The sequence below is a fragment of the Crocuta crocuta genome, unplaced genomic scaffold, assembly GCF_008692635.1.
Source record: "Crocuta crocuta isolate KB4526 unplaced genomic scaffold, BGI_CrCroc_1.0 scaffold546, whole genome shotgun sequence".
In the NCBI taxonomy this organism is placed as follows: Eukaryota; Metazoa; Chordata; class Mammalia; order Carnivora; family Hyaenidae; genus Crocuta; species Crocuta crocuta.
The window spans coordinates 2,099,133-2,122,880 of NW_027527441.1; the positions used below are offsets into that span (position 1 = coordinate 2,099,133).

The window sequence follows — 23,748 nt, forward strand, 5'->3', positions numbered from 1 at the left end:
AATGGCTTGCCGTTTCCTGCGCCCGCCTGCTGTTGTGGTGGCAAAGATAAACAGCCCATCAGTGCGGAGCTGAAAAGAAATATAGAAAAGGGGATGGGAGTAGTTTAATTACTTTGAATGGCTTTTTGTGTTCTGTGTGATTGCTTCCTATGATACAGTAGTTTCTCATTCTCCATGCAAGCTCCGTGTTTCTATTCATAAGAAGAAGATTGAAGCAGGAAATTGGCTTTCAAGAGGAGGCGAGAGAGGAAGGGCTGAGAGGTGGGCTGTCTCGATGAGGGGAGAGCCAGCGGTGGAGCGTTCCCACCGTGACTGGGCTGGATTTGGAGCTGGGCCAGCTCAGACGCACTAGTGTCCGCCTCTTCCTCACCCTGCCCTGGGGAATACAGATGACCTGGTCACAGGGAAAGTTACCCCCACTGGGGCAAAGAGGGGATCTCAGGGACCTCAAGATAGGTCAGAGCAGGGTTAAAGAAGGTCCAAAAGCAAGGCTGGATCATTTCTAGGCCAGTGCCGTCCGTAACTTCTTCCTACCTGAAAGAGTAGTGTGTGTGTGTGTATACATGTGCGTGTGCATGTGTATCTCCAACTCCTTTCTTTTTTTTATTTTTTTAATGTTTTATTTATTTCTGAGAGAGAGAGAGAGAGAGAGAGAGAGAGACAGCACAGCGTGAGCAGGGGAGGGCCAGAGAGAGAGGGAGATACAGAATCTGAAATAGGCTCCAGGCTCTGAGTTGGCTGTCAGCACAGAGCCCAACGCGGGGCTCAAACCCATGAACCGTGTGATCATAACCTGAGCTGAAGTCGGATGCTTAACTGACTGAGCCACTCAGGGGCCCCTATTCTTAAAGTTTTTATTTATTTTGAGAGAGAGAGAGAGAGGGAACAAACAGGGAAGGGGCAGAGAGAGAGAGAATCCCATCAGGCTCCGCATGGGGCTCCACATAGAATTTGAACCCACGAACTGCAAGATCATGACCTGAACTGAAATCAAGAGTTGGACGTTTAACTGACTGAGCCACCCAGGCACCCGTCTCCAACTCCTTTCAAGTTATCTACCATAGGAGAGATTTTAGGCTCTGGGCTGAAACCCGGGAGGACACTGCCCCTTCCCTCTACACTCCCTCCCTTTAATACTTCCCATTTTCATAAACTGAGGACTTGTGGTTCATGATAATAACAATAAAGTCACCTTTATATCTGACATAACTCTCTGATCAAAAGAGATGACACCAGGCCATTAGTCACCGACCAAGAATCAAGTGTTCTTATTCTGTGCAATCAATATAACTCTTAGTCATATTCATCTGTTTTTTTCTCTGTAAATTAAATTGCCTTACAAGACAAAAATAACGCGAACATAATGAAGCAGTTTGCTGTTAAAGAAGTCCTGTGATATATCCATTGACGAGACAAATAATATATGTTGTTGTAAATTCTAGTTTTATGTATTGGATTTTCTTAAGTTACAGTAAATCTGTACAGGGCACCTTTGAGTTAAGGGCTGAGAATTACAAGCCCATCCAGAAAATTGAGGGCCCGTTGTGCGCAGAGCATTCTTCAACAAGGGGGTGAAGTTTGGAAAGGAGGAATTAATGGCATCTCTACTCATGAGTTTACAAGCATAAGAGGGATAGAAGTATCAGGTACTTGGGACCTTTCGCCAGGCAGGCAGGTTGAACAACTGCATGAAGCAAGCCCTGCAGATATACTTACGATCTTCAAAGTAATATACAGATGATAACATCTAGCGCTGTGTTATTACAAGATTCTCATAAATGTAGAGATAAGAAGTTTGGGGAATAAATTCTTTTGGACTCAAATGCTTCCACTGGAAAGAGCAGATACCAAGCCCCGAAATACTATCTTCTGTACTCTGAATGCAAAAGGAGTAAGTGTTTGCTTCCCATCTAGAATCCCAAACAGCCTCGGCAAATGCGAAGAACATCTAAAGCCAGCTACAGTCGGTGAAGAAGTAGAGCGCGTTCACCAAGGGAAACGTCCCTGGGACAAGGTAACGCGGAAATGCTGCTCAGCAGCTCAAGAAGAGATGTGTCCAGCGGAGCAGTAGCAGGAAGTAGAACACGAGAAACCTCGAAAAGAGATTGCAAACTATAAAACAAAACACGGGGCACCTGGGTGGCTCAGTCAGTTAAGCGTCCAACTCTTGATTTAGGCTCAGGTCATGATTGCAGGTTCATGGGTTTGAGCTTTGCTTAGGGCTCTGAGCTGGCAGTGCAGATGGAGTCTGCTTGGGATTCTCTCTCTCTCTCTCTCTCTCTCTCTCTCTCAAATAAATAAACTTCAAAAAAATGATAAATAAATACAAATTATAAAACACAACAAAATGAGGAAGACATGAACCACAAACTGTGGGAAGAGAGACGTGATAAAAAATAAACAACCCGCTGCCATGTGTAAGAGGAATAGCTGTCTTCCAAGGCACTCTCCTTCTATCTGTTCCCTGCACGCACCTCTCTTGAGTGCTCTTGCCCTTCCATCCTCTGCCTGCTGCCCTCGTGCTAATCCTGGCAGAGTCCAACATCTAGTCGCACTGAAGGTCATTTTCAACCACACGCATGCCCTCTGGGAGGAAAGAACTGACAGACAAATGACAGAGTCGTAGCCTCCGTGCAAAAGTTGGGTTCGGAATCATATATGGAAGACCAGCTGCAACCTGAGCGAATACCTAAGAGCAACAGATAGCGGAGAAGGCCCTCTCTGTCCATAATCATCTTCCCTTAAAGCAGCCATGATTTCCAGAGTGCCACAATATTCACTCTTCCCATAACTGTCATAATAGGAAGAGAGAGGAAAACGCACAGATTTGGGGTCCCAGGTATTCTAGCTGGAAACCAGATATCTGATTCAGGTGCCATCCTCAGGGTCTTAAGGCCATAGTATGATACCAGGATGGGAAATCTTGATGCAGGAGCCTGCTAGCAAGTTGATGGAACCGAAGGAAGAAGCAAGCAACAGAAATGGCTTATAAAAAGGACAGCCTAACAAGGTCACACTGCTCAATGGTGGCCCAAGGCAGATAGGAAGTAATACCAAGATCCGGGGTGTTTGGCAAGGATGACACCTTCATCAGAACGGAAGACAGGAGAGGGAATGGAAAAGTACCAGAGACAGGTATAGCCTCCTTTACAGTTTGACTCTTGGTACTTTTTGACCATGAACTTTTGACCACAGGTGGATAACAAACAAACAAACAAACAAAAAAACACACAAAAAAAACAAAAAACCAAGAGCTGTCCGTTTGACCTTAAGCAAGACTTTGGAAAGAATGTTAGTCAGAGAGTCCGGTTCTAATCCAAACCTGTTATGCACATTTAAGAGGTCCTTGCTCTTACTATCTCAACTAAGGAATTTTTCCAGGCATATCTGTTATATGGTTTATAAAGATGATATTTACCTTTTCTCCTTGTAAGAACCTAAGGAGACCAAATTGGCTGCATGTAATCCCGGTCTCTCTTCAACTAATAATGTGACCTTACTTCTTTAGGCCTGACTTTCTTCAGCCTACAGTAAGGGTGACCTCTAACATTCTCTGATTCCATAATTGCTTCTGCCCTTTACTATACATTATTTTAGACTAATTTCATGTAGTCTAGGTGAAGGAAACAAACAGAGAGAGGAAAGGCCTGAATAAATAAGTAAATAACCCAAATAACTGCTCTTCTGGTGAGATAGCATGAAGAAAAATTTCACAAACAACTGGAGGTCCAAGGTCCTGAGGTATCAGTAGCCTGGAAATGTGAAGACTAGAGAGGGAACATTGTCTCAAACTACAAAATCTGCCATGATATGAGTAAGGTGAAAAGAGATTATTTTCCAAATCTCAAAATACTAGTATGAGTATTTTGAAACTCTATAGGGAAAGTTGTCCACCCAAAGGGTAAGAAACTTACCAAATGCATTGCACCAGCAGGCAGTACAGGGAGGAAATAAATGTCTAAACGGCTTCCCACATGGTTTGGGAAGGTCTTATGAGTGGTCAAGTCATTACAGAGTAGAACATTACAGAGGACTGAAAACATTTAAGCTTGACATCTGGGAAAACAATAAAGCTGTCCCTTGTGCCTAAGTGCCTTTTAAGTCATATTAGAAAAAAATTTAGTTCAGGGCTCCTGGGTGGCTGAGTCGGTTAAGAAACTGACTCTTAATTTTAGCTCAGGTCATGATCTCATGGTTTGGTTGGTGAGATAGAGCACTGTCAGTATGGAGCCTGCTGGGGATCCTCTCTGTCTCCCTCTCTGTCTGTTCCTCCCCCGCTCAAGTGCAGGCTCTCTCTCAAAATAAATAAACATTTTTTTCAAAAATCAACCAGTTCAACATTCCACTTCTGGAAGTGTAGCAAATGTTTGTCTTAGTAAAATGGAAGGAACATCCTAACGCAGAAAGTAAGAGGGTGCTCTGGGTTAAGGGCACCAAAACAGGGCATAGACTCATGAGTCAGCGCTAACGTCAGCCACTCGGTCCAGCAATATCTTCATGTGCTTATGTCTTTGTAGGAGTTTCAACCTGTAGTAAATTCTAACCCCAGTAATATAGATGCAGGTTTTATTTTGTGCTGGCTTTAAGAGGAAAATAACGGGGGGTGGGGGGGGGTTGGGGAAGCGCCTGGGTGGCTTAGTCGGTTAAGCGTCCGACTTCGGCTCAGGTCATGATCTCACTGTTGTGGGTTCGAGCCCCATGTCGGGCTCTGTGCTGACAGCCCAGAACCTGGAGCCTCCTTCAGATTCTGTGTCTCCCTCTCTCTCTGCCCCTTCCCAGCTGACGCTCTGTCTCTGTCTCTCAAAAAATAAAATGAAATGTTAAAAAAAATATTTTTTTAAAGAGGAAAATACCCATTTGGGTCCACATTATTGATTTCAGTTGTCAAAGTGAATGGGGGGCGGGGGTTATCTCATCTTCAGTGCCACAGAAGTCTCCATTCATCAAAGCCGCCAGCACAGAGGACTTGAACCCAACCCTACACTCTTGGGAAACAAAGAACTCAGCCCTCGTTCTCTGAGACATGCATTACAGTCTTCTTTCAGCTCTCGGTACGAGCGCATGTTCTTAGGTTGAAAACATGTTAATGGGTGCTCTGCCTAGGTAAGGATTTTTGAAATGGGCCCTGAGCGCATTTCCTTTTCTCCTTGAATTTGTAATCAGCCTGTCATTTCATTATCTGCCTTCTGTGTTGGCTGTTTGGGATCATTAGGCAAAACCTAGCTATCGCTGCATATTACTCAGTACGTTTGCTCTAATAAGCTTTCGTAAATAAAACCCGAAGAGATGAAAAAGGCCAGTGTCTGATTACATGCAACCAATTTGGTCTCATTAGGTTCTTATAAGGAGAAAAAGTAAATATAATCTTTATAAATCATACAGCTATAACAGAGATGCCTGGTAAAATTCATTAGTTAAGATAATAAGAGTGAAGGCCATTTAAACATGCGTTAACAGTTTGGTTTATGAAGCCGTTAAGTACTATTTCATCCATTATAAACTTTTACAAAACTCAGTGTAATCAGGCAGAGGAAATCATATATTCTCACATGATTCCCTAAGGTTGGGGCTTAATAAATTGCTATTAAAACAGTGTTAAAAACTGACGCTTGTCTGGACTCTTTCCATTCAAAGACCCCTGAATGACTGATGAAACATTCATTTATTTTCCCTACATCGTCGATGCCTGGACAAAGCTTGTTCCACCTGTTTAACAGAGGGTATCATTGAGGCTCAAACAGATAAAATGATTTAAAAAAAACAAACCCACAGCAAAACTGAAAGTGAAAAGAGAATAAGACCTAAGGTTATTGCTTCTCGAGTCAATTTAGTAAAGTCAGAGCTGTCATTTAAAAACAAACAAGAGGAGGGCTGCTTTTATTAGTTTGCCCCTAAGCAGAATATTTTGATTTAATTCTTGGGCAGCAAGTAAGGCAAACATTGATCAGTGGGACTTGAATATTGCTTCCCAACTGAGGAATCTGTTCCGGAAAATAATAAATAAGGACAATACATAGTGAGGGAAGAACTTAGGTCTAGACAACCACCCTAACTTTGTGACTTTGAGCAAAGTCAAAGAGTGAACTCTGTGTTGTCCTGGGTGAATTAGGGAAAGCAACGCTGCGAGGAGGAAATGAGATTATTAACATTGGAGAAGAAAAAGTCCTCACAAAGTTTTTAGTGATGCCCAAATGTTACCTGTTTTCCCTGTATCTCTTCCTCTTGCTCATTACATAGTATGACATTTTAAGAATTAGCTCTTATCTCTGGAAACTATTGTTATTACTATTATTTACAAATACTCATAATATTGCCCTCAAGTCATTGCTTATTGGGTCAGCAGGATGCCCCATCTCAGCACTGGGGAAACTGAGGCAATCTTAAAGAGTGAGCTCTTCTCCCTTCACTTCAGCCTCACCACCTCCAACGAGATATCAGAATGTAACTCTCACACTTGGCACAAAACTGNATGGGAGAAGCAGCCCCTGGCTTCCCTCCCACTACCTTTTACATTTGAGCCAGTTTGCCATCTTCCTGGCCATGCCACTGCCAAAATGCTCCTTCAGCCCTAAATCCACTCCTCACCAGTGCCTCCCCAGGGTCCAAGAGACCACTATGCCCTAGCACAGTGCAAATGTCAGTAGCAGCATGGAAGGGAAGACAGAAGGGTTGGGGCAGGGGTGGCAAAAGAGGGGAAGGAAAGTGCCATCCTGGGCAGCTAAGCTCTAGAATGATCTCGGAGCTTGAAATGGGCATGCCACTGATTTCATTTGAGGTTAAACAACATACAGTATCCTTGGGCAGGACGGAGGAAGTGTGCCTCGGTAGAATGGGTTGTAATGTTGGGAGATGGGGGGGTAGGCAGGGGGAGATGTATTTTATTATTTTTTGTTTGCTTTCTTCCCCTCCATCTTAAATAGCAGGGAAGCAGCTAACCAAAATGCATGCTTCTTACAACAGATACAACAGTGCCACCTAGAGGCCAAGAAGCAATTTTCCATCCAACCAGCAAGAGACCAGGACTGAAACCCATGATCCCTGTCTCCCAGCACTGCCTAAATGAACTTCCACGGCATAGCGACATAGCGTGCCAGAGCTTGATATCTGCTTCATCTGCAATCTGCACGCAAGATTTTGGAGGAACTGCCTGCAAAGCCAAGGATACAAGGGCTGCCTTTGCTGACATTAGGCAGCACATGGCAGATCCTTGAGAGTAGTTCCAAAACATAAAAGAAAGGACCTTCTGGATTATAGCCACGGAGTATCCCCTTCTCCCCCACCAAAACGCAAATTTCCTTGAGTTTTTCCTTCCTGTGTCCTATTCTTTGCATGTTAAGATAATTCATGCAAATTTTATGCATTTCGCTCAGAGGCATCTAATTAGACAGATTAGCTCGTCGACTCAGTAACCTTCTATTTTATTCTTCTGAAAAGAAGGTTATGTCAGTAAGGAACCTCTCACTTTTAATAGGCATGAGACACAGGACATGTTTGTGTACCAGTAAGAGCTTACAGGTCTCTGTGGGTGTGGAGAGCATAAACACCTGCATTTTGTGTGTATATTATCACTGTGTGTTTGCAGTTGGGAGCTTGATACAGCTTCACATCCCAAGTCCAGGCTAGGTAGAGGGACACCAATGCAATCAAAGTGCACTCCTCCATAAGAAAAAGGGAAATGAAAAGTTAGCTCACAGAGGTCCAAGAAGTACCAACATCTGATTGGCATAACAGCTGAACAAAGGAAATAAAAGAGAGAGGGGGAAAAAAACGTATACACCTTTCCTCCTTTGTTCTGAAAATGGATTTCAATTCTTGTTGGCATCCTGCCTGTCTACATTCCAGAGGTAAAGGAAACTCACTTATCAGGGAAAGATAAACCAGAGACACTAACAAGCTCTGAAATTGACAAAAGCAAGGTGGGTTGCCATGGAAAGAGATCTTTTAAACTGTGAGGGTCATTATTCCCTGCCTCTAAAAATCTACCAGGTGTACCAGCCTAGGATCTAATTAGATGAACCAGATTCCTCACAACAGCATGTGGGGTGACTTCCTGACACGTCTCCTTCCGTGAAGAGTCAGCCAGTTCTCAAGAGCCACCCAGATGTCTGTTTAAGGAACCCACCGTATACAGCTCTCAGGAATAGCAAGCAGCAGTCAATTAACCTCTTAGGTCAAAGAGGGCAACTCAAATACCTGCCTGTGCCATTTGACTGGGGCCAGTTAGCCAGGGACCTTGGTGAGACAAAGAAGTCCACTGACTTTTCTAAAAAGAGCAGTCATTATTCAATTCCAGCCAGTTATATTGAGGAAATGCAGGCACAGTATGGCTAGGTTGTTTTCAAGAAAGCCTGAAATCTGAATGTGTATGTGAGATCTCCCAATTTTTTAATGTTGGCAGCAACTCAAAAAAAAAAAAAATCTAAAAATTTATGCTAGACCCAACAGAAGGTGGCCAAAGTCCTGATTTGCCCCCCAAGAATGTTACTGTAAAGCCCTGCCCTGCCTTGGGTCATTCACAGCTCTCGAAAATCTGTATTTAAACCACGCCCAACTATGATGCCCCCACTGCACATTTAGGACAGAAATGTTCACACTTCTGTGTCTTTGTTTATCCTGTTTTCACTTGTCTGAGTTGGTCTTTCCTCCTGTGTCTCCTTGTCAAAATTCAATATCAAGGGCCAACTCAAATGTCAATTTGTTTGTGAAGTCTGCCGGAATTGCCTTGGTCAAAATTAATCGTTACAATAACACTTGATTTTTATCTCTGTTCTTGGACTTAGCAGAGGCTGCCTCATAGTGGGGGGTAAACAGGGTTGGTATGAGACCCAGCTGTGGGTCCTTGAAACCTAGTAATGTACCCAGTACATTCACTCTCTCTCTGCCCAGTGTCCAGCACAGAGCCTGCATGGACGGTTGTTTTGAATTCACGGTAAGTCACTAAGGGGGAAGTAATGCACAGAATTCATTGGCACAAAAACTCAGGCACCTCACAATTACTTCAATCCCCACCTCGCATTCAACACATCAGGTGATTAGATGACAATGACCAGGTACTTGCAGAAATTAGATCTACAAAACAATGCAGCTATTCCTGAGCTATTTGAATAAAGTTCATCTCTCTGCCTGAGCCCAGGGATATGCTATGACTATCAGGCTATATTATGACTCCCAGAGGGCAGCGTTCTTTCTTTTCCTTGTTTTCATTCAATGTTCCTACCATACCCTCTGGCAAAGAGAAGGGATGTGATAAAACACTTGTGGAATTGAATCACCATCAAAACAAGTCTATAAGGAGCACCTACCTCACTTGGTGGTAATGATGTGGTGAAATGCCCTGTAGTAGCTACAATCTGGTTGGAAAGCAAAACATATTTAAGTGGTAAAAACAAACAAACAAACAAACAAACAAAAAACACCATCTAGCTGCACCATCAACACATGGTAAATGCTGGAAAGTACTTTTTGAGCTCCAACTCCGTGGCATATCTCTTGCTAAGTCCCAGGCATCCAAAGAGAACGAGAAGCAGTTCCCACAGGACCAGGGATCGTGTAGAGGAGTTTGAAATGGAAAGAACATTGTGGGCTGAGCAGCCAGAAAAAGTGCCTGAAATCACAGGAAGCAGGAACCTAACCAAGTTCTAGATGGAAATCGATGTCCTATTGTTTAAACATCAAGATGTCCTATTGTTTAAACATCAAGATGTTAACGCGAGAGGGTGCTGAATACATTCAAACGTTGCTGAGGGAAAATACTCTGAAATGATGCTCTCCCTGGATCCCAGTGGGCTTTCTGGGGCCTAGGTATGCAAAAATCCCTAGCTGTCAACTTGGGGCCTCACCCAATTAAGAACTACATTGAAGTTCCCTGAGGAAGTCATGGGTCATGAGCTCCGAGGGGCAGGAGAACTCAGCCAGGCTCCACAGTTACCCCTAACTCTGACTGATTCTGGGGATGTCTCTGTGGAAGGGATACAGTGAGACAAACTCTCTTTTCCATCCAGCATCATCCCTTTCCTGCCTTTCATGTCTCCAAAACACCACCCCCTGTATGTCTTCGTCCCTGAAGGTGGCCATAACAAAAACACCATCAACTGGGTGGCTTATACACAACAGAATTTTTTTATGTCTATTTATTTTTGAAAGAGGAAAAGACAGAGTGCAAGTGAGGGAAGGGCAGAGAAAGAGGGAGACACAGAATTCAAAGCAGGCTCCAGGCTCCAAACTGTCAGCACAGAGCCCAATGCAGGGCTCAAACTCACAAACTGTGCGATCATGACCTGAGCTAAAGTCAGACGCTTAACCGACTGAGCCACCCAGGCACCCCTTATAAACAACAGGATTTTATTTCTCACAGTCCGGAGCCTGGGGAGCTCCAGATCAAGACATGGCAGATTCGGTCTCTGCTGAGGGCAGCCCTCCACACTGACGGCCGTCTGCTCACCATGCTGTCACAGGGCAGAGAGACAAGCAAGTTCTCTGGGACCTCTTCTTAGAAGGACACAAATCCCAGTCATAAGGGGTCTGCCCTGGTGACCTAACACGGCCCAAAGTCCCCACCACCTAATGCGATCACCTTGGGGGTTACAATTTCACCATACAAACGGAGGACAGACATGAGCATTCAGACCTCAGCAGTACAGAAAGTGCCAGCGCGGCCCCGGGTCTCCCCCATCCAGGCGCACATGTCACAACCCATGGGCACAGCTTCTCTGTTGCGAGTAGTGAGAGTAACCATAACCATTGTTTGTCCTTTCTCTTGGCCAGTTTGAATCTGGTCAATCGGTCTGGGAAAGCAGTGACAGAAAGACCAAGCGTCTGTTCCAAGTGGGGAAATTAACGTCATGAAATCTAGCTGTGATCCCCTAGCCCACCACACAGAACAATCCATCCATGATACAGGCGAGTATATAGCTTAGAGCTGCCCTGTTCAATGGAGAAAACCTAGGGAGGGAACTAAGAAAAAAAGGGGGGGGGGAGAGGGAAGAAAAGGAGGAGGAGGGAAGGGAGGGGATTAGTATGACAGGTGAAAATTAAAATAAGGATTTATTGAGAGAATCTGAGGTGGATCTGGAGCTTAAGATCAAGCAGCGCTGGAGATAAACGTAGAAAAACAGGGAAAAGAGAAAAAAAATAGAATCAAATCTCTGCTTTGCAAGTTCATGCTCTGGCAATAATTTATCCTTTAAAAAAATGGCAGAAGGAGATCAGAAGATAGGAGAAAAAAATAATCAACACGAGAGTGGAGGTGTCAACCTGAACAGATTTCAAACTGAAACAAAGAATTTATGTGATTAGCTGCAATTACATGGAGATATATAAACATCTTGGGCCAAATGGTACCGAGCAACACTCTAGCATTTCACGGTGCCTTCTGTGTAGCTTAGTCTTTTGATATTTATTTTACATTCTGCCAGCAAAATTTCTGTCATATCTGATGTGTTTTGCCAAGTCTTTTATTTGGGATGCTTCCTGATTTCAATATTTTTAGCTGCAGTGGTTTTTTAATCACGAGGGTATTGTTTCAAAAGCAATTATTTTATGTGCATCTAAAAGCAAAGTTGAAGCCCAATCCAAATTCATCTGAGATCATCCCATGAGTGAGGGGCACTGTGGAAACCCTGCCGACTAGTCTCAGATTTCTCTTATAAAATGTAGTTAGTGCAGTGACCTTTGCTGATGTCTCCCAATGCTGTGGATTGAAAATGGCAAATTGCGACTTCATCTGTGTTCATCAGAAAATGAGGTCCATTTGCTCCTCCTACCCCCAAATCAAGCCTCTTTGCAATCAGCCAGCCTTCTGAATAGCCTACAATTTGGATAAGAGAAGCATGAATGGGTGACTTTCTAGAAAGAAACGTAATGTCTTGCCATGTAATGGCTTTTCTAAGGAAGCAGCACCACCCCGGTTTGGGGGTTGGAGGCTTAGAACTAAAGCCTCTGGAAGGAAAAAGAACTAAAATGTCCGGGCTGACAGAGCCATCCCCAGGGTGGGAATCTTCTTCCAGAGCCCACTCTGCAGGGATAGGAACAAATACATCTGTTCCCGGAGGCCGCTGCTGCTGGGTTTCCAGTGCCGCTTAGCCTTGCCAGCCTTTGCCACACAAAAATTATGGAAAAGACAGAGTCAAGTTCTTTCTGGCCGGGCAGACATATGTACAACTATCGGGGAATAGAGAAACATCCCTCAAAGCCCTAGCAACTGGGACATCTTGATTTTTCAAGCCCACATACAGGCTTTGGGTTGCTTCTTTCAGAAAGTACTTCATTCCTTGTATATTTAAGTTGATCCAATAAAGGCATTGTTCAAAGATGAAATGTGTACTACAGCCAACGCAGTCATTTTTACAGCAAATGAATTACGGGCCCAAAGTACAATGTGAAGTCTCTTTTCCAATTGTTCGTGGGAGTGTGTTCATTCCAAGCCATTACCACGTGTGTCTGTCAGAGTGAATCTCTGCATCGGGCTATAATGAGGCACATTAACTTTCTTTCCACAGCAGAGTGTTCTGTGCCCTGGCTCCCTGACAGGTCCAAGATTGTAGTTCAGGGACCCGCTTCTGATCCAGCTCTTTCTGAAAAGTCAGAAGCCAACGGGGCTACAGTGATTAGAGCAGGCCTTAAAACCACAGGCAAAGAAGGAGAGAGGGAGTCAACCTGAGGAAGTTTCCTCTGGGAAAGGCCCTGCCGGGAGGTGTAGACAATGTGAGCTGTTGCCTGTGGACTTAGGAGTTCCTGACGCTACAGCAGGCGCCTCAGGAGAACACACACCACCACAGAAAGGGATGACGTGGGGAACCCAGCACTTCTCCTACCAGCATCGATTCTGTCTTTCTGCCTCGTGGTCTACATCAGACACCAATATTATGTCACCCTGGTGCTCAGACACTCTCATGGTTGACACCGCGTTCAGAACCATTCCAAATTCCTACACGGAGGTCTCCAGAACTGGCAAGCCTGGGCACCAGCAGGTTCCCTGCGTTCACGCTTTGGTGTTTCCACTCAGTGCCACATGGCTCTGTCTGCTCCTCCACATCCACACAGTGCCTTCCTCCACCAGCTCGCATCTGGGAGCAGGACTGGGGGGTGGGGGCGCAGGGAAGATAGATCTCAACAAGTTCCCAAGGATACAGGCTTCTGTTGGGCTTGGCCAATAGGGAGAGAGGGGCGGGGCCAGGTAGGCGGACCAAGGGGCGGAGCTGAGAGAAGGCGGCGGCAGTCTGGGCTCCTTCGCCAGCCAGCGTGGCGGTTTCTTTGGGCTAGCTGTGCCCAGCCCTGCATCCTAAGAGGTGGCTTCCTCCACACAGTGCTTGTGGGTTCTTGCAGGTTCTGATGACCATTCTTTTCCCCCAGTCCCAGAGATCTGAGGATATCCCTTTCTCTCCCCTTACCACCACTGCTCAGGGTTACTGCACTTCTAAATAAATCATCCTCCTTTTAGCTATTTTTTTTAATTCTTTTTTAATGTTTTATTTTATATTTGAGAGAGAGAGACAGAGCGCGAGCAGGCGAGGGGCAGAGAGAGAGGGAGACACAGAATCAGAAGCAGGCTCCAGGCTCTGAGCTGTCAGCACAGAGCCCAACACAGAGCTCGAACTCTCGAGCAGTGAGATCATGACCTGAGCTGAAGTAGGATACTTAACTGACTGAGCACAGAAGGCATCCCTCCTATCTATTTTTAATGTTTACTTATTTTTGAGGGAGAGAGATGGGGAAAGGGGGGGGGGAGAGAGAGAGAGAGAGAGAGAGAGAGAGAGAGAGAGAGAGAGAGAGAGAATCTCAAGCAGAGTCTGCGCTGTCAGCACAAAGCCAGACCCTCACAAACCTGTGAGATCATGACCTGAGCTGAAATCAAGAGCCAGACCCCTTAACTGACTGAGCCACCCAGGTGCCCCTCCTCTTATCTATTTAGACTATTCCATCTGTTTCTGGTTAGGATCCTGACTGAAACTCTCTTCCCCTCCTTCTACCTTCTAATATATGAGAAATTTACGTTTCCCAGTACATAAAGCTAACAGTAATAGAACCAAGGTTTCAACCCAATCAGTCCAGCTCCAGAAATATCTCTCATAACCCCTGAGCTAATACTGTCTCACTAACACACTGGGCTAGTATTGCTTTGTGGCTTCTCTGTACCCATCAAAATCCACCAAACCCCAGCGGGCCAGGGTCAGGCCCCCAACCCCACCCATGATATTTCCCTTATGCCTCCAGCTTCATCTAAAGCTCAGTTTCCAGTAAGCAGAGTGTCTGTGTCATCGCCTTGTATGCATACCACACACCACAGAAACCTCATCTTTCAGGATTCACGTGCATATTCTTGTTTCTCGGAGGGATGGAATATTTCTGAGAAGACAGAAATTGTGGCTTTAGTATAATCTCCATTGTCCTTAGCCCGCAGTAAATAGTGGCCTGCATCGCTCAGCTGAATAAATGAATGGGAAGAAATTTCTATGGCTATTTATATTGTCTGTCAAGACGAATAACTGCCCCTGTAATTTATGAGTTCTTATTAAATTTAAACTTAAAAAGAAATAGAGCAGTGAAAGTGAAAGGTGACAAACTTGAAATAAGTAACAGTCATCCGGAAGCAATTATAGCATTTCCTTTACCACCAAAGCTTGCTTAAGATTCCTATAGAAGGCTCACCCTGTACTCACTGCTGCTGAAGAGCTGTTATAGCTTGGTGGCTACAAAGGTATTCCTGGAGCTCTCCTGCCAGGGTTCAAATCCAGGTTCTGCTACTTGTTAATCTGGAAGTCGTAGGAAATTTAGTATTTTAATATCTCTGCAGTTCCGTTCTCTCATCTATAAGATGGGGATGATAATAGTATTTAACCCACTTCATGTTGTGAGGGTTACACGAATTCATACACATAAACACCTAGCACAGGACCTGGACGCATTGTGCTCCACATATGTCAGTCATTGTTGCTGAATATGAGATAGTGACATGATTATCCGGTCCTGCCAGGGCTCTTCCCGGGACTTCCTAACACCAGGAAGTCTCCAGGGAAGGAAAGGTAATACTCTCTCGGGTTTATTTAGAAAAACTCTATTGTAGGGGCGCCTGGGTGGCTCAGTCAGTTAAGCGTCTGACTCTTGGTTTCAGCTCAGGTTATGATTTCATGGTTCACGGGTTCAAGCCCCGCAGCAGGCTCTGTGCTGGCAGTGCAGAGCCTGCTTGGGATTCTCTCCCTCTCCCCCCTGTGCTCTTTCTCTCTCAAATAAACTTTAAAAGAACTCAACCTAAAGGAGTTAATAAGCTCCACGGACTTCATCTCCTTCCAGTGACTAACATGTTGATGAAGTATTTTCATGTTGAGGTGGAAAAAGGAATAGGGAGCATATTTTTAGTGTATTTTACTATTTTACAATAGTAAAATGCGCCATCAAAGGCACAGGGGAGACTAATTAACTTATAAATGAGTCTTTACTAGGCACCTGCAATGTACCCAGCTGTGTCGTCAAAAAGACGGAGGAGGCAGATAAACTGTGGAGCACCTGTCTAAGGTGACCCGGTGCAGCAAGTAGAGCCCAAGGGCTGTGACCCATTTGCTGCCACCCACATAGCCCTCAAAGAGCAAGGAGCAGCTCTGCTTGTTGGGAACTAGCTATTCATCTCTTGAGGTGGGTGAGTGGGGTCTCCATCACAGAAACTATGACAACACTAGGGACATCGCGAAGTCATCAAATAATCCAATCCGACCCTCACTTGCTCCCGTTCAGCCAGTCACACACACCCCCCGTTTTGTGTTGAAATGGCAGTAGAGTGGGAAAAATATCATGACAGGAGAGCAAATAAAGAGCCTTCTTTCCCTGATAGGCCTCCTTCTTCTTTATGATCTTACCTTTTTATTACCTTTATTAAGCATGGCATACACAGAGGGCCGAAAAAAGGCAAGAAGGAACAACTGGCGGGTCGGTTTTGCACAGCTCTCCCTCCCCTGAGAACTGAGCTTACCCACATAGTTTATTACCTTCTCATGCTCCTGAACACTGCTTAAAGCCATATAATATCTTTTGGTGGGTAAATGAGCAGCAGCTCCCTCTCATCTGTCAGTCAAGCCCATTTCCCCCTTGAATACAGGAAGTTAACATCTTACCCCTCTGACAGTCGAGTGAAGTGAGCTTTGTCTTGCTCTCTGCCAGGAATTTTAGAGCAGGCAGAGGGGAGAGGGGTGTCCTGGCAGTCCCGGGGCGCCTTGGCTGGAACGGAGAAGGGTCTATATACACTCCCATGGCAGCACTAGCGGGGCTTTGGCTGCTGAAAAGACAAATCACGGCAACTCTCATATTTCCTCCATAGCCATATTTTGGCCAAGGCCACACTGGCGGCATTTCATTGGAGCAATCAAGACAGAATCCAGATTGCAATGGGTTGAAGAGAGAGACAGGAGTGATGGAGTAAAGAAAATAGAGACAGATCAAGGATAAAACTTAGGGTGCCTGGGTGGCACAGTTGGTTGAGTGTCCTACTCTTGATTTCAGTTCAGGTCATGATCCCAGAATCATGGGGTCAAGCCCTGTGTGGGGCTCTGTTCTGACCGCCGACCATGGAGCTTGCTTAAGATTCTGTCTCGCCCCATCTCTGGCCTTCCCCTGTTCTCACAAGTGCATGCACTCTCTCTCTTGCTCACTCTCTTAAAAAAATAAAATCTGTCTCCTTTTCTGGGAAAAGCCACCCCACCCCATGCAGATGAAATGTTTGGTTATATTTAATTTAATTTACATCAAGAGTAGTTTATTAAGCCACTACTATGTATAAAGTATTGGACTAGACTCTTTGGAGGAGAGATACCAAGATGAGCAAACATACTGGCCATCTCTCCATCTCTCCATTATGACATTTGGCCCTTACCTCCTTCAGCCCTTGCTCAGACCACACTTCTCAATGAGGGCCATGCCGACTACATTTTTAACACAACTCCCCACCCCCCAGAACTGATATACTTCTCTTTTTTTTTATATATACTTCTCATCTGTACTTTAGCCTTTTTTTCCCCATAGCACATTTCTCTTTTTGACAAGCTTTTTATATTTACTTAATTATGTTTATTACCTATTGTCAGTTTACACACACACACACACACACACACACACACACACACCCAGGAGGGGATCTTTGTGAGATTGATTTCCTGATGTACTTTCAGTGCCTACAACAGTGTGTAGCACATAATAAACATTCAGTAAGTAGTTATTGAATTTAAAAATTGTTTCTCCTAGAACCCAGATACATTCCTTTAAAAAAACAAAAGCATCAATCGTTAATTGAGCACTTGCTATGTGTCAAATACTTTTTTTTTTAATGTTTACTTATTTTAAGAGTGGGGTGGGAAGCAGGGGAAGGGAAGATGGAGAGAGGATCCAAAACGAGCTCTGCACTGACAACAGAGAAACCCACGTGGGGCTCGAACTCACAAACTGAGATCATGACCTGAGTTGACCTGAGTGAGCCACTGGATGCCCCGTGCCCAGATACATTCTTAACTACTTCTGGAAGAAGTTCCTGGAATTAGTGAGAACTTATAACAAAATGGCCATTTCCCCAGTGAATGCTCCCAGGAGCGAAGGCGGCGAAAAGGTTTTGGTGAGTGAGTGGATGCGTTCCTACAGCTCGCTCATCTCACTGTGCAGCTGACTTTTCCGGAATCGGTAACCCATGGTTTTCCTTCCTAGATTATCCCTCCATCATTATTCAGCTGGGTCATCCATCAGTTTGGTTCAGGTGTTTCATTCTTGGAATGAAATGGTGCCATACTTTTCCTTTTCATGTGTAAGTGCACTCATAGCACGATACAAAGAATTGATGCATTTAAGAAACACATTAGAGAAGTTTTATCAATTCCCTTACATGCCAACGAACATGTATTTCAAAGGTATATAATAGCCTTCAACATATTACACAGTTTAATCATTAACAGACTCCTACAGTCTGGCTCTTTAAATGCCATAAATATCCACCCATCCCCCAGGCCCACCAACTGGGTTCTCAATGAGAAGCAGCGGCCCCCCCCAACCCAAACACACTCATTGACTAGGGCAGACCCCAAACTGCTCCTAAGCAACACCACTTCCACAGGAAAATCTCTGAACCAACACACCCCAGCCTCATGACAAGTTCTAGAACACCCATCCTGAAACTGACAGGTGGCCAGTTAGTCATGTTTTATGATAAATAATCTGAAGTTCCCAGATATACAAAGTCTCACTCAAGGTCACAACACTGGCACAGGGCAGTGAAATAAGGTCATGTTTCCTACACTGCTGGATTTCACAAGTGACCTCCAATACTTGGTACGACAGTGGGCTTGGATTTTCAATCTCTCTTCTTCTCCTGGGGCCCCGCCTTTCATCTGTGAGGGGATTACTCCTGAGAGGATCAACACCAGGGAAAAAATAGTGGCCGTCCTTGGCAGATGCCCCTGATCCCTACTGTCACTTCTCAAAGATTAGAACTCTATCATCTTTATCCCCAACTTCCTAGGAAAAAAATACGCAATTCTCTGGCTACTATGGTCTGCCTTGCTTAGGTCCCAGAGCCATAGAGATGCACCTGCGTTACACACATGCCTCTCCATCTTCAAAGGGAAACGTTACCAGGAGAATTAAAAAGCCCTCATTCAAGGCCAAGTATATTTGCTCCATGGCCCAGCAGTGACAATACCGCTTGGGCGACACGTGGCTATTGTAATTGTGAAATCTTACGCTAGCATCTGCTGAAGTAAACTAAAGTCCATTTCTCTCACTAGGAAACTCTGCTCACATATATTTCAGAAGCTAGCTTTGGCCACGAGATAAACCACTTCAAACTTGGTCTCCATTTAGGTCATGCAATCTGGCCTGGCTCAGCTCAGCAGCTCCTCCAGTAAGGGCTCAGCTGACCTCAGCTCAGTGCACTCCTGTGCCTGAAATCAGTGACTTGGCTTTTTTTTTTTTTTTTTAATGTTTATTTATTTTTGAGAGAGAGACAGAGCATGAGCATGAACATAAGCAGAGGAGGAGCAAAGCAAGAGGGAGACAAAGAATCTGAAGCAGGCTCCAGGCTCCGAGCAGTCAGCACAGAGCCTGATGCGGGGCTCGAACACAGACCGTGAAATCATGACCTGAGCCAAAGTCGGACGCTCAACCGACTGAGCCACCCAGGCGCCCCCAGTGACTCAGCTTCTAAGTGTGGGGCTCAGTGCCAGCTGGGGCACTGGGACAACTGGACCACATGCCTCTTATTAGGCTTCAGAGTAGTCATACCCTGCTCACATAAGGGTTCAGGGCCCCAAGGGAAGCAGGCTTCATTGTGCAAACATTCTTCAAGTCTGAGCATTTTATGTCTGTTAGTGTCCATTGGCCAAAGCAAGTCACAATTTAGTCTGAGAGTTGGGACTCACTTTTTAAAAGAAGCAACAAGGTTATATTGCAAGGACATATATACAAAGAAATCGTGGCCATTTCTTACAACCTTCCATCAGGATAGGTGTGGAAGGGTTGAGAGGTATGTAAACCCTGATACAGGGAGAACACTGGGAATTTAGCAATCACTACAGTATCTAGTCACACCTGCTCTCCTCAGGAGACCTGCTTTAGGACACCTTTTACATCCATTCGTTCAAAAGCTACTGACTGAGCACCTACTATGCACCAACCCCTACTCTATCTAGGCACTTGTGATAGAAATACACAATGTCCCTGCTCTTATTAAGCTTACAAACTAGTAGGGCCGTTCAGGCAATAAACAAATGTATAACAGATCCAACTGTAAGTGCTGTCAAAACCTAATAATAGTTAAACGTGCGAAGAGTCTGGTACTTTATTTAGGGTAATCATGGATGATCTCACTGATGATATCCTGAGGGAGAATAAAAAGAATGGAGGAACAATCGATTAGGATAGCCGGAAAGGAGCAATCCATGGAGCGGAAGAAGTAAACACGGAGCCCTGAGGGAGGGATCATCTCTGCTTAAGTAACAGCAAAGAGGCTGATGTAGCTGGTGGGGGGTGGGGAGTGAGTGGGGGGAGACAGGGGATAAGAGAAAAGTATTAGTGGGCCAAAATGTACTGTGAAGGATAAGCCATGCTGAGAAGCTTGGATTTTATTCTGAGTGAGAAGGGAATCCGTGGCCGGCTTAGAACCCGGATGTGCTGTGACCCGTTCACTCTGTTAACTTTGTGCAAAATACGCTCTGGGGTGGCGAGGGTAGAAGCAGGAAACCAGCTGCAAGGTTGCCGTTCTGTCACACTGTGTTCCCAGGCTACACGGATCACGGCTGATAAATATACTGCTCAGCTCTGTCTGCCATCTCCTGCATTGCATTATGCTGCATTATGGCTGAATTTGGCGGGACGGCCAAGGGAGAGAACTCCTTCAAGACGTGGCTCACAAAGGAAAACGTGCGCTTCTTTACACTCACCTGTTGGGAGGCTGAGGAACGGAAGGGGGAGGAAGGACGTGTCCGTGCGGAGTCTTGCTGTCCAGCCACTTTAGAATCCATCTCTGTCTCCTTCCTTCACTGAGTAGACCATGGGATGGATGGTGGCTGATGAAGAGAAAAAAATACGATTAGAAAGGAATCACCACCGTGTAAATACGGCCAAAACAAGACAGATGGGCTCCAGGTAATTGGTATTTATCACAGGGCACAGCCAGGTCCCTTCAAAGCACAGGAAGCTTTGATGAGTGAATCAATAGTGAGACTAACCCTCAGGGGGCCGACTCTTGGGAGAAGTGACCCACTGGACAGGAGGGAGGGAGTTGGTGTCTATGGCCCACTGCCCATTTGGGAGCTGGATGTCACCGAGGAACATGAGGAAGCAGAAAAATACGTCTAATTTTCCAAAGTTCACATCATCCATATTTCCATCTCTATCCTCCNTCTGAGCCCCTTCACCTGAGGGTTAAGGTCAAGCAAAACTCAGTGGGAAACTGAGGACTTTCTATTCTCTTACCAACTGGGTCTAAACAAATGACATTCTCTCCGCTTTCCCTCTTTTCTCCCCTCCATTGTCTCCCTTTCTAACCAAGGCGGCCCTTCAGCTGGCTGCAGCCAAATATGGGAGAGATGTCACCAACTTGAGGAACAGTGATAGACCCCAAGCGTCAAGCATGTCATACCATTCCCATCCCACGTGAGGCCTGCCCGTTCCCAGCACAAGCCGGCAGATAGAGTTTCTGCGAGATGCGGTAAAACACAGCGGTGAGGAACACGGGCCTGGCGGTCACGGGGTCTGACCTTGCTGGGGCCCTTCCTGAACCTCTTACTTGAGCGTACCCTTGAACACCTGACTTAACCTCACTAAGTCTCAGCTTTACATTCATAAAACGGTAATAATACTAGTTAACCCACAGGGTTTGTGTGCAGAATGAGAAATTACACACAGCATGCCTTTGGCATTGTACCTGACACACTGTAAAAAAAAAAAAAAAGGGACATGTTATTATCATGAACATGATGTTATTAAGGGAGGCTCGTGTCCAGCTACCTCTGTACAGAATGCCAGCAAATGACTAGTTGCCTGGCCTAGAACATGGATGGGCACATGTAAGCAGTGTTCACAGTGGGCTTGCTGGAAGGGGCTTGGGGAATGAAGTTTATCTTCTCGCTGGTAAGTTCACTTAAAAATAACATAAAAGCACATTTGGTGACATGGTGGTTAAGTGTAGTCCCCATAACCAGCGCCTTTCTCCGGGTGCCCTGCAGACGGAGGGTCATAATGGGTGGCGGTGGCCAGGGGCGGGGGACAGGCCTCCATGGGCACCTCCAGCAGCCCCTGCAGTGGCTGAGGCCCCCCATCTTCCCCAGCCTTTCATCCTTCTTTGATTTTCTCCAGGTGGGCAAAGTGCCACTCATGCCTCATTACAGCAAACATCTCCAGATCCTTTTTAAAAATGCTCATGGGGCACCTGGGCAGCTCAGTCAGTTAAACTTCCGACTTCAGCTCAGGTCATGATCTCACAGTTCATGGGTTCGATTCCCGCGTCGGGCTCTGTGCTGACAGCTCAGAGCCTGGAGCCTGCTTCGGATTCTGTGTCTCCCTCTCTCTCTGCCCCTCCCCTGCTCACACTTTGTCTCTCAAAAATAAATAAACATTAAAAAACAGAAAAGAAATGCTCACAAAATGATCTACTTCTGATGGTCAAATTAGAGAGTCAGAAGCTTAAATGAAAACAGTCGGAAGGCTGGGGCACCTGGGTGGCTCAGTCAGTTAAGCATCCGACTTAGGCTCAGGTCATGATCTCACAGTTTGTGGGTTTGAGCCCCACATCGGGCTCTGTGCTGATGGCTCAGAGCCTGTATCAGATTCTGTGTCTCCCCCTCTCTCTGCCCCTTCCCCACTCATTCTCTGTCTCTCAAAACTGAATAAATGCTAAAAAAAAAAATTTTTTTTTTTAAAGAAAAGAAAAAAGTTGGAAGTCCCCGAGTCCAGAGAACTGGTGGGAAAGAGAAGTCACGATGCTGAGTGGTGAGACGTTCCCCTTCCTGGGCTTCCTCTATAGGATCTGGGCTGTTGTAGCCTGCAGGGGGCTAGCGGGTCATCGGGCTCCCAGGCCCCATGCTGCCACTGACATGCTGGCTGGCGGGGGGCTCACGTCCCCACATCTTGAAAAACGAAAACATTGGATCATTGTTTCTCAAATTAGACAGCTACTTCAGAATCCCCTGGAGAATCCATTTGAAAATGCAGGATATTCACTTGAAACCACTGGAGTTCAAGAAGGCAGATCCAGGAATCTGTATTTGTAATATTCCCTTCACAGTCAAGTTTGAGACCCACTAGCCTGTGAGAGATGCTTGAGACAGACACCCAACTGATGGTTCTAACACTGCCACCCTTTTGGAGGAAGGTTCTACCAAGCTTTGTTTCTCCTCTGGGGCATTTGTGATCTACAGGCAGTGGGTGTAACAGTGAGCATAACAGCAAACATAGCTAACATTCGAGGTGGCCTAGGCAGGAGGAAGCTGTCTTCCCTGCTGTTCTCTCCCAGCCAGGACCTCCCCCGGGTCACAAAAGCTGTCTATCTCCAACAGCCACTGTTCCCACGTGACTCAAGTCCAGCTCTTACTGAATGCAGACCACATTTGCACACAGCAAAAGTTTACAGAGCGTTCATCTTGTGTCAGTCTCTCACATGTATTACCGTATTAACCATCAAAACAGTCCTGTGAGGGGTCACTTGGCTGGCTCAGTCAGTGGAGCATGTGGCTTTTTTTAAATGATTTTTTAAAAAAAAATTTATAGGGGCNTGTTTATTTATTTTTGAGACAGAGAAAGAGCGTGAACAGGGGCGGGGCAGAGAGAGGGAGACAGAGAATCTGAAACAGGCTCCAGGCTCTGAGCGGCCAGCACAGAACCCCATGTAGGGCCTGAACCCACAAACTGTGAGATCATGACCTGAGCCAAAGTCGGACACTTAAACTGACTGAACAACCCAGGCACCCCTGAAGCATGTGACTCTTAATCCCAGGGTTGTAGATTCGAACCCCGAACTGAGTGTAGAGCTTACTTAAAAAAATAAAATCTTTAAAATAAACAAAAAGCAGTACTGTATGGTCCATACGACTTTGTCTCCATTTTAATCATGACACCACTGTAACACCAGGGTCAGTGATGCGTCCACAATTACTCCAGTGGAAAAGGGGAGAAGCCTGGATTTGAACCCAGACGATAAGATGCCACAGTGAGCGCCATCATGCTCCCATACTAACGTCATCTCCAGTGGTGTGACTTCAGGCCTCGATTTTAAGAGAGTCTTAA

General features: G+C 45.4%; 1 protein-coding gene across 3 annotated transcripts in view; it reads right to left on the reverse strand.

Annotated features, from left to right (window-relative positions):
- Positions 1-23,748, reverse strand: part of LOC144228768 (uncharacterized) — a 616,547-nt gene that overhangs the window by 482,055 nt on the left and 110,744 nt on the right. For all 3 annotated transcript variants that reach the window (XR_013334260.1, XR_013334261.1, XM_077760677.1), the window contains one exon: positions 20,406-20,531. Coding sequence is in view for 1 of the 3 variants with exons in the window: in XM_077760677.1 (XP_077616803.1) it covers positions 20,406-20,531 (126 nt within the window). In the remaining 2 variants the exon portion in view is untranslated. The remainder of the gene's footprint in view (positions 1-20,405; positions 20,532-23,748) is intronic.